The sequence below is a fragment of the Blennius ocellaris genome (genome assembly GCF_963422515.1).
Source record: "Blennius ocellaris genome assembly, chromosome: 16".
NCBI classification, from domain to species: domain Eukaryota; kingdom Metazoa; phylum Chordata; class Actinopteri; order Blenniiformes; family Blenniidae; genus Blennius; species Blennius ocellaris.
In genome coordinates, this window is record NC_137665.1 from 2,004,594 (window position 1) to 2,015,199 (window position 10,606).

At 40.9% G+C, this 10,606-nt stretch overlaps 1 protein-coding gene across 1 annotated transcript; it reads left to right on the forward strand.

Annotated features, from left to right (window-relative positions):
• Positions 1 to 3,879: 3,879 nt before the first annotated feature.
• Positions 3,880 to 6,384, forward strand: LOC308141906 (uncharacterized protein; the record flags this gene model as incomplete). The annotated part of the gene is made up of 5 exons (XM_080512159.1): positions 3,880 to 4,005; positions 5,526 to 5,622; positions 5,737 to 5,769; positions 5,908 to 5,961; positions 6,051 to 6,384. The coding sequence occupies 5 exons, from the start codon at positions 3,880 to 3,882 to the stop codon at positions 6,083 to 6,085; spliced, it is 345 nt and encodes a 114-aa protein (XP_080368285.1). The 3' UTR covers positions 6,086 to 6,384.
• Between the last annotated feature and the right edge of the window lie 4,222 nt (positions 6,385 to 10,606).

Below are 10,606 nucleotides of genomic sequence, written 5' to 3' on the forward strand. Positions count from 1 at the left end.
GTTCGGCGTCACGCCCAGGCGGGCGGTCGTCGTCCGACGGTCAAATCACCATGAAGACAAGAACAAAAGGGACGTTCCACTGAGCTTCATGGGGATTTGAGTGGAGAAGTCAGGCGTCACGTGTTCATCTGAAGCGCTGGACAGAAGCCTGCTCCACCTTTGATTGATCTATATCCTTAATTAATGCAAAGGAAAGCAAATCAGCCCGAGACAATGTTTACCGTGGCGGCGCCCGGATGACAGTTTGCTGCATTTTCTGCTCCATTAAACAAACCAGCAGCAGCGCAGGAACAAACTCGGCAGGCGTCGGAGAACCCGACGATTCCCGCTGAAGGAGACGACGGTGATTGACGAACAAACATCCAGCGAGATTCAATAAAAGGCTCTTATGTGAAAATACTTCTTGGAGTTCCAGGTAAATTGATGGCGAGTTGGACTGGTTAACCAGCTTGACAGCTTCACTCTGGTGTCCCGACATCAACACGCTTTTACTAGAAACAACTCGTAACTCAACTTTTTACTTTTTCTCGTTTTTTTTGGTTTTTTTTTTAACAATTTACCAGAAAATTTTTAATAAAAAAAAACCCGACAATCGCTACAAGTGAGCGGTTTACATTGGATGGTAGTAGAAACTAACCAACCCGTCAGCGCGTCATAAAATCAATAAAAGCACAATAACAACAAGCCAGAATGTGAAAAAAGAAGAAAGAACTGATAGTTTTGACGTCAGAAAGTGAACGGTGATTATATGACGTCGTCCCATCTCAAGTCAAACATCAACATTTCTTCTATTTCCTTTTAACCGACGATTCCTTTTATGCATTTTATTAAATTTTTTCACTGAAAAGCGACTGATTAGTCCGAGAAGCGACAGACGAAGCGGTGAGCGATTTAAAGAAGGGGGGGGGGTCAGTGCAGTAACAACGGTCGTGATTTTATATATATAAAGCCAATGTTCAGTGTGTTATATGTGGATATAAAACCCCGGCTGCCGCTCGCTTAAAGTCCCAGTGAAATGTAAAACACTACTTTGCAAAAAACGATAGTTGGGGTTCTACTTGTAAGGTTCCTCCGACTCTGCCCCTCCACTGTTGTCGCATAACAAAGTTATTTGAGTTTTGAATCTCCAGCCGAGGAAGTCGGGGGAATCCTTCTTCGTGGGCGGAGCCTATGTGTGACGTCACGAGTTGTGCAGATCTCGATCTGTTGTGTTTATATCGGCTTGTTTCCCTCTTAAATATCCAAGTTTTTACAGTGTTTTGAAGTTATAGTCGGCGTTTTATGAGCCTTGGTGAAAGATTGAGGATGGAAGAGACCAGAGAGGAGAAAAGGAGCACAGGTGGCGGGAGCACGCTAGCGGCTAGCTCAGGCGGCTAGTGGCTAGTGGGAGCTGCTAGCTCGGGCAGCTAGTAGACGATCAAGTAACACCTGGACTCATCTTCGGTGATTCCACAGTCAGAAAAGCTCTTGGACGTGTTGGATCCAGGAAGCCGAGTCGTTCTGGTAAAAGTCAGGAGCCTCAAAGCCTCAAAGGTGAAAAGTGGCGGCTGCTGAGGCGAGGAGACGAGGACGAATGGAGGACGAAGCGTCTTCTGCTTCCTCAAACATGTTCCAGACGGGGTCACCGATGGCAGAACCACCTTCTGTGTCTTCTTCATCAATCACTGGGTTTGAAATGACCATGATGATGAAATCTGGTTCAATTCAGCCTCTTCGTGGTCAAAACTCTGATCCTCCATCATGTAAACACAACTTGGGCGTGTGCACAACTCGTGATGTCACTCTATTATTGTCAGAAGCTCCGCCCAGCAGAGGAAATAGCGCCGTTTATCGGCTATTTTCTCGCAGATTGCCGAGTTTTAACATTTTACCCTTCAGCCAGTTAGCAGGAAAATGATCCTAGAAGAGACACCAGAGTGTTTTGGAGGTGGAATCTTCATTTCACTGGGACTTTAAATCGAAATGAATAAGTCGGCGGCGCTGCTGCAGACTGGAAGTTGTTGACGTTCCGTCAAGGTGTCGATGATCAGACAACAAGGGGTTCGTCAAATTAACGCTGTGATTCAACAAGGGACTGATGCTATATTGGTTTTTTTCTAATGTTTGTTCGGTGCAAACTGGTTTTTATTACCGCTCATCAAACGATCAGTGGCATTAAAAAAACAATATCACTTTTTTTTTACGACACGAGGATCATCGAGTGTGAATTACAAGGTTCCATTGAGGGACAGATGGTCCATCTCTCCGTCTTCCAGCGGGACGACGCAACAAAACACAAAAACAATGTTTATCAGAAGTCGTCCGTCTCACGAGAATCGAGCATCTGGAGGATGAGAGGAATCACGACAAAGCCTTCGAGGCAAGATATTGTGGAAATGCGTGTTTTTTTTAACATTTTCGTTTCAGAAAAGTTTCTGGTTTACATGGCAACTTTTTGAAAACGATGGCCATTCACATTCGAGGCTTCACAACAAAAAGAGTAAAAATGAGTGAAATTAAGATTCTAAGTTCTAACCGCTGCACCAGATCGCCCTGACTTTCAGGCGGGGGGGTGAAACATGAGGCCCCGGGGCCCAAAACTGGCCCACAAGAGGCTCCACCGGGCCGAACCAGTCGCCAGGCATATTGACAAAAATGAAAACAGGCAAAACGTTGCAAAATAAAACCATTAGAGAATTAAAAAAAAAAAAATTGGGGGGGAAAATTTTGCACCACAAAGTGTCTTTAAATTTGGCTTCATGTTGCAATTGCAGTAATTTTTGATACAAATTGGAAAAACTTTTTCAAAACTTCCACTCAATAACGCCACAAGTTACTAAAACTTACTAGTTACTAGCAACTAAAACTGAGCTTGGTTTAAAGGACTGACGGGAATTTTTTTTTTTTTTTTTTTTTAAACTGACCTTTAATTTGAATCTACTTCAATAGACTGAATGGAGGAAATCCAAATCGTTAACCGAACTACAAGCGAAACGCTTTTATTTCACCCGACGCAATTTCCATTCCCCAAAGCGAGCCGTTTTGCGTTCGTCGAGTCGCGGTTCCCCAAAGTTTGTCCAGCGAGTTTCTTGTTTGTGTCCTCAGACACTGATTCAGAGTTCTTGACAAAAGCTGCTGCCGCAGTGATTATTTAAAGTATAAAGTCATCATGCGACCGCCCACATCGGGAGAGTCACACAGGCGAGAGTGTGAATTCGTCACGGCCGGCGAAAATCCAATTTGCGCTCGCAGGCGGTGACACCAAACCATAAAGATGACGCAAAACATGGCCGTCCGCTCAGGTCGGGGGGGGGGGGGGGGTTCAATTTGCAGGCTGGACGTCAAAACAGGCACAAATCAGAATGACAAGGTTGTTTTTTTTTTTTTATTTCCCCCCAAACCATAGGAAAAACTCAGGTTTTGCCTCAAAGTGTCAGCTGATATATTGATCCTGATAATCAGCTGTCAATATATCAACAAACCTTCTTTATGTTTGTCAATATATCAACAAACCAAACGTTTCCAGTGAAAGCAAACAAAGCAACACATCCGTCCTCCACAGATCATCTTGACTTTACAGGAGGTGAAGTTGTTGCTTATTGTCTCAGCACATGAGTCAGACGTTGGAAAAAACAAACTAAAAAAAAAAGAAAGAAGAAGAAGAAGAAGAAGTGGCCTTCAGGGTGGCTGGAGGAAGAGGAGGAGGGGGAGGAGCCATCAGAGCTTTATAAGAGGGAACAGAGACCCTCCAAGTGCTGGGAAGTCCTTTTCCTTCACGGTTTGACAGTTGAAATCGACTGATCCTGCACGCGTCCGAATCGCGGGAGTCTATCTTGACGATCTGCAGCCAGCTTTTTGTTTGTTTTTTGTTTGTTTGTTTGTTTTTAAATCGTCTGCACGATGGAGGCGGTGAAGTTCGCAGCCGTGCTGTTCGCAGTGGTGTTCGTGCAGGTGTTCGGCGCGCTGGGGAGTCCGCTGTCCGGCGAACAGGAGAGCGGGGAGATCTGGACGCTGGAGAACTGGCAGGTGAACAAGAAGTAGAACTAATGAGTGAACTGTCTCAGATCCAGCATTCCCTCCAGGGTTTCTTCTAAAACTTTGACGGTTTTGACATTTCAGCACCTTGGAGAGCGACACGCAGTCAATTAGCGGATCGACGCAACGTGATTTGTGCGCAATCATCAAGCGGTTATGAATATACATTCTGGAAAGAATTGACCTTATAAATGTAAATTATTACAATAAATATAGAACTTTTTTTTGTAGTCATGGAAAGAAAATATGTAAACATGCCGTTGAAATTGATCGTTTCTTTTTTTAATGCAAATGTTTATGTTGTATACTGGGCATGTTATACCAGGACATTTATTTGGAAGTGTGAGATTTTCACGATTCAACACACACACACACACACACACACACACACACACACACACACACACACACACACACACACACACACACACACACACACACACACACACACACACACACACACACACACATCTCATATGTGCCGAAAAATAAACATTTACGCTGTACAATGAAAAGCTTACTTTGCTGGTCCTCCCAACTTATAATTAACTAAAAGAAAAAATAAGAATAAACAGAGTATGCACAGGTAAATGGACCACTAAAATTCAAAGATAAACAAGAACAAGAAGATATAAAGGAAAGGAACAGCAGCAGAAGGTGGTTCAGGGGAATCAAGATGAAAATGTCCCCTATTTAAGATGCTATTCTATAATTCACAAAATGTGTTTTAATATGTACCAATGCTTCCATAGTATTTTCTTCAAACTACATAATTACAGCCAAGATGAACAATTGAACGACACAAATGATCAGAATGTTCGCAATGTTCGCAAATGTTCTCCAGGATTAAAAGTATCCAGACTTATTGTGTTCGGACAGTTATAAATAATTGATTTTAGCCAAACAGTTTAGAAAGGAGGTTGCGTCGTGGTTAAAAGAGCTGCACGTGCTAAAAGGACGTTTGAACCCGCGCGAAGCGAAGTCCGTTCGCGCAAAACGTCAAACGCGTCACGTGGGGGACGATCAAAGTTCGCACGTGTCAGAGATTTGACTTCATTGTCCACAGAAGGCGCATAAAAGACTTGACGTTCAACAAAACAGCGAATCTCAGATGAGCACCTTTGAAATCTCTTGAAAAGAATTAAAAATCAGACGCTAATCAATTAATTCACTTTGTTTCTAGATGATGTAAAAGTGATTTATTTTACGTCTTCAAAACGCTTAAAAAAAGGGGATTTTCTCGGTTTAAAGTGGTTGAACATTCAGGTTGAAGTGGATAACGAGGGACACGTCAAAGCGTTCAGTTTTTAATATTCCGTCTCCCAGTGTACAAGGGGGAACCGTGTCGTTCTGACTATCATTTGCTGTAATTCTGGCAGCCCGGCACATCAGCCAGCAGCTGGATAAGTGCTGCTCAGCTTCATCGCCTGACAGCTCGTTTACATGAAGGATCACGTGCAGCTTTAAGTGTGTGTGTGTGTGTGTGTGTGTGTGTGTGTGTGTGTGTTCAGGGTTACCCGCTGGAGCGAGGACTCAGCATGCGCCTGGCAGACGTCATCAAGCGCTCCAAGGCGCAGCAGTTCCACGGCCTGATGGGGAGAAGTTCAGGTAAACAAGCACGCAAACACTTTTATACGATGGTTGGGACTCAATGGAGTCTTTGCAGGACGTCACAGTCCAGCAGGCGAGTTTCTAGTTTTGACTGCGGCTTCTGTCCTGCAGGCGCGTCTCTGCCTGTGAGGCTGGGAAGGAAAAGTGAGTTGATGAAGATTTTTTTATCGTTTGGCTGCTGCTCTTTGCTCTTTATGATGCCAGTTTTTGTTTTTTTTTAATGTCTTTTGTTGCCTCTCATAAAAAAATTATCTTTTTTTCCCCCTCTTCTCTTTGTATCAGGAAATAAAGGAGAAATGTTTGTTGGGCTCATGGGCCGGAGGAGTTTAGCAGAAGGTAAATGGGAAACCGGTGCAACGACTCAACGCTGAATAATTTGGTTTTTTATTTGTTTTTATGGCTGCTGTGTTCTCTTATAATTACAGACGAGGAGGAAGAGTGGACAACCGACTCTTACTGATGACAAAAAAAAAACTGGAATACAAGGAAACGCGACGACAACAACAACGACAACAACAACAACAACAACAACGCCCCCAGTTTGATTCTAAAGTGTGATTCAGTCCCACAGTGTTGACCAGCGGGACCTTGAGAATGACACTGAGACTAAAGGTCTGAACAGCCGCTGCAACGACAAATCAAACCGCCTGCCCATCGACTGTCATCTCTGTTGTCACACTCAGAACGACCCACATGTAAAAGTATTTCAATGGACTCTGCCGATTTCATGCCAAATTGCATTAAAGATCATCCCGTTAACCCGCCGTGTTTTTCTTACTGCACGCATGGAAAGTGACTATTCACCACAGTTAGTATAAGTATATTCACATTTCTCTACTACACTGGTTCAATTTGAGTAAATTGACTATTACTTCTACTTTAAGGGGTTTTTCTTTAAGACTGAAATTTAAAAAAAAAGCAACACATAAATCATTGTTTTACATATTTTAGTACAATGTGCTCGCTTGTATTTGTAGTTTTTTTTTTGGTGATTTCGTCACAGAATTATAAAATAATCCTGAATGGGATGATGAATTAGCCAACGTTTCTGTAAACATCCTGACAATTACAAATTCTTGGAATCACGTCGCATCTTTATTTTGATTCCATTGCTGGAGAATCGTCACAAAAAAAAACCCCACAACAAGTGAGTGTCTCCTCTTTGGCAACTTCCTCTTTCAACATCTGGGAGTTTTTCCTTTATTTTACTGACATTTTTGACGATACTGGGAAGTTGGTGTTTCACATGCTGGAGAATCTCTGGAAGGTTGAAGTGAGGAAGTCCTGGTGGACAGACCTGGTTGCTGGTAGTTCTCTTGTTCCTGCGACTTTAAAATATCACAAGTATCACAAGCAGTCGTGGAGTTATGAGAAACATACCTGTCGAATTATGTCAGTGCCAAGAAGGCAGCAGTTAAACTTATTCACACTCTGATGAGCAAGACTGGAGGTTTCTGGAAACAAAGAAATGTGTTCTCTTAAAAACATCATTCAGATCAATTTTTAATTTGAACTTTTTTATTTCCCCCCCCAACAAGTTCTGGCACCAGAGCTTTAATTCAATACCAGCTGACATTAAGCAAAAGGCAGAGGGGAAGGGTGCACACACACACACACACACACACAGGCCTAATTAACTCGAGTTCCTCGGCTCTCACAAGGTAAAATATTGTAATTTTTAAATAATCCTGTACGTCGTTTTTAACTCCAGGCGACACCGTAACACTGAAGACACGAATTCTCCAGCTGCAAAATGTCAAGAAGCTCCGATGTGACACAAAGCTGCACATTTCAGCCAAATTGCAAAAAGTTGAGAACATTTCAGAAGTTTAAATGAAAGAAAATGCAGTGTTAAAAAGAAAAAAAAAATCACCTCATTCTCCAGCAGTTTTCCCTTCGTGCCTCTGTTCTCGCTCAGTGGATCAGGTCATTTGAATCAGGTGTGGGAGGGCAGAGGGTGGAAACATGCAGAACTCTGAACTCTCCCTCGTTTTACATGTTTAAAAAAATAAATAAAAAAAATCCTTTGACGGTTGTCCTGCTGCAGTTCTGACATTTACTTAATTTTCTAAGTGATTGCTTGTCTGTGGTGGTATATACACGAGAGTGCAAAAGATTTAACACAGAAGACCAAAGATACAACACAATGCAAAAGCAACACACACATAAAGAAGCGCAACACAAATGCCAAAAACTATAATATAAATGCAGAAATGTACCAAAAAAATGAAAAGAACTATAACATGAATGCAAAAAATGACAACTTTGATATAAAAACTACGATATCAATCCTAAAACAACAACATGAATATCAACAACTACACCATAAATACAAAAAAAGTGCCATAAGTACAATAAAGCTACAATATAAATGCAAACACTATAACACAAATGCAAGAACTTCAATGTAAATACTAAAACTTCCAATATAGATGCAAAAAACGACCATATAAATGCAAAAACTGCAGCATAAATATCAAAAAGTGCACCATAAATGCAAAGAAATACTACATAAATATAAAAAACTGCATCTTAAATACCCAAAACTACAATATATATCCTAAAACTACAATATAAATATCAAAAAATGTGACATGAATACAAAAAACAATGTAAATGGAAAAACTGTAACACAAAAGCCAGAACTTCAACATAAATACTAAAACCTACAGTATAGATGCACAAAACTACCATATAAATGCAAAAAAACTACAACATAAATATAAAGAAACTGCATCTTAAATACCTGAAACTACAATATTTATCCTAAAACAACAACACAAACACCAAAGTGCCATTTGGGATCTTGGAAACGTGTTTTGTTTGTGAAGAATTCAACATAAAAGAAGCAACAAATGTTTATTTACTGATGAGAATTCTGAATGAATTTATTGGTATTTTGATGAAAATCATAAAACACCATGTTGGACGATGCACAGTTTCTTTCTGTTTTTTTTTTTTTATCAGCAATCTATTCAATTCACACCTTTTAAGCAAGAAATGGTGAAACATTTGTGTTTGTGGTCAGACTGACGCATCGTTTCTCACCGTTGTGAAAAAAACAACAACAACAACAACAACACATCAGTCGCTTGTTTCACCATTTTCATTTATTGACCAAGAAGGTGAGGAGGCGAGTACAAAAAGCATGACTGAGCTACATATCGATGCCACACTACTTCAGAGAGAGTGTGTGTGTGTGTGTGTGTGTGTGTGTGTGTGTGTGTGTGTGTGTGAGAGAGTGTGTGTGAACAGGTAACACTACTACAACAGCTTGCTGGTGGCTGATGAGGAGAAGTGACTGTGAAGCTCGTCTATAGCTGCCATTGGCACAGGAAATAAATAAATAATAAAAAAAACAGGTTTGGAAATTCAACATTCAGGTTTTTTTGTGTTTGTTTGTTTTAACTGTCTGTGTTTGTTTTATACCACAAACAGAAGAAGACAAGTCCTCTTTAATTCTGGGAAACTAAAACCCAAACCTGATGTTTCTCACTTGTCGTTATGAATCATCATTTTCTAGTTGGGGGGGGGGGGGGGGAAGAAGCAGCAGCGGCGTACACAAAACAACAAAAGAGGCTCTTGCTTATATGTGGAACATCACGACCAGGAGTGTTACTTTGAAACTCCAGCTCAACAGTAAGTAAGTGCACTTCCTTGTTAATGCACTTTAGAAAAAAAACAAAAAACTTCCTAGATGCACAAGAAGTCAGGAGTAATTTCAGTCAACAAGACATTTCAGAGAAATTTATTGAGAACAGGCGCTAAAAGGTTCTTTAAAAAAAAAAAAAAACCCAACGGATGTTAATATTGACTTTTACTCGTCCGTCAGACTTTTCCCACCGCGTCACTCGGTGGAGACGACGGAAGTACAAACGTAGAATCATAGTGGAGCGGAAAAAAGAAACAATACAATAAAAACAACCGCAATAATAAGACTAAAGAAGATGAAAGAGTCTTGAAATGATAAAGTTGAAAGGCAACATTTTGAAAACACGTAGTAGTAAAAGAAAGGAGTTGTAACTTTTTAAGACAGATTTAACACAAAAGCTGCACGATAAAAAAAAAAAAAAAAAAAAATCAAAGGCGAGGGTTTTCTACTCTCGGATGAAAGATTCTCACGTTTATTCAGTACGATGATGGGAAACAGCGAGCGTGGAGTAGAAATAAACAAAACAAAATAACAAACCCTGTGAACTCTTTAATAGGTTTTCTCCACGAGCCAAGAGGTGGGACTTACAGTGCCCTCTTGTGGTCGTTCTAAATATGGCAGGAGCAATTGTCCGGATTGAATCCAGTAGGTTTTAGTGGCGAAGGCCTTGTTTCCTTGCTTACCCGACGCATTTTCATTTGAAACGTCACGTAAACGAGATCAAACGTTACAGTATTGGTATGATTTTTTTTTTTTTTTTTTTTAAATCACCATGGCAACAAATTCTTATTTTTTTTCCCCCCTCCACTTCTGTGCAGCATGAAGAGAGACGGTGGAAAGTGACCGGCTCAGTGGAATCGTTTTGTTCGACTTGTTTTGGGTAAAGTCGTCATGACGATTAAGCGGATGTTCGTCGTCACGTAAAAAAAAAAAATCCTTCCGCAGGTTTTGTACCTGAAGCGAAGATCGTAGATTCGAGTTTTCTTACACATTCACCCCCAATATATATTTTCCTTTTCCTGGAGCGGAGCTTAAAACACTGGAGAATATCATCATAATAAAAGAAACACCTTGGAGATTTAGCTTGTCTGCAAAAAAAAAAAAAAAAAATCAATAAATATGAAGATTGTCGATAAACTCAATTTTCCGATCAATAAAACGGTGCGGGAACGAAAAAAAAAACAAAAACAAAAACACACACACACACATGACAAACGCTGCCAAACGTTCCAACTGAGCTCCATCCAAAAGGCCGATCCGGTAATTTCATAAGTGCTGGCAGGCGTAACGGTCGGCGGTAACCCGGGGCGACGTAACGGTCGGCGGTAA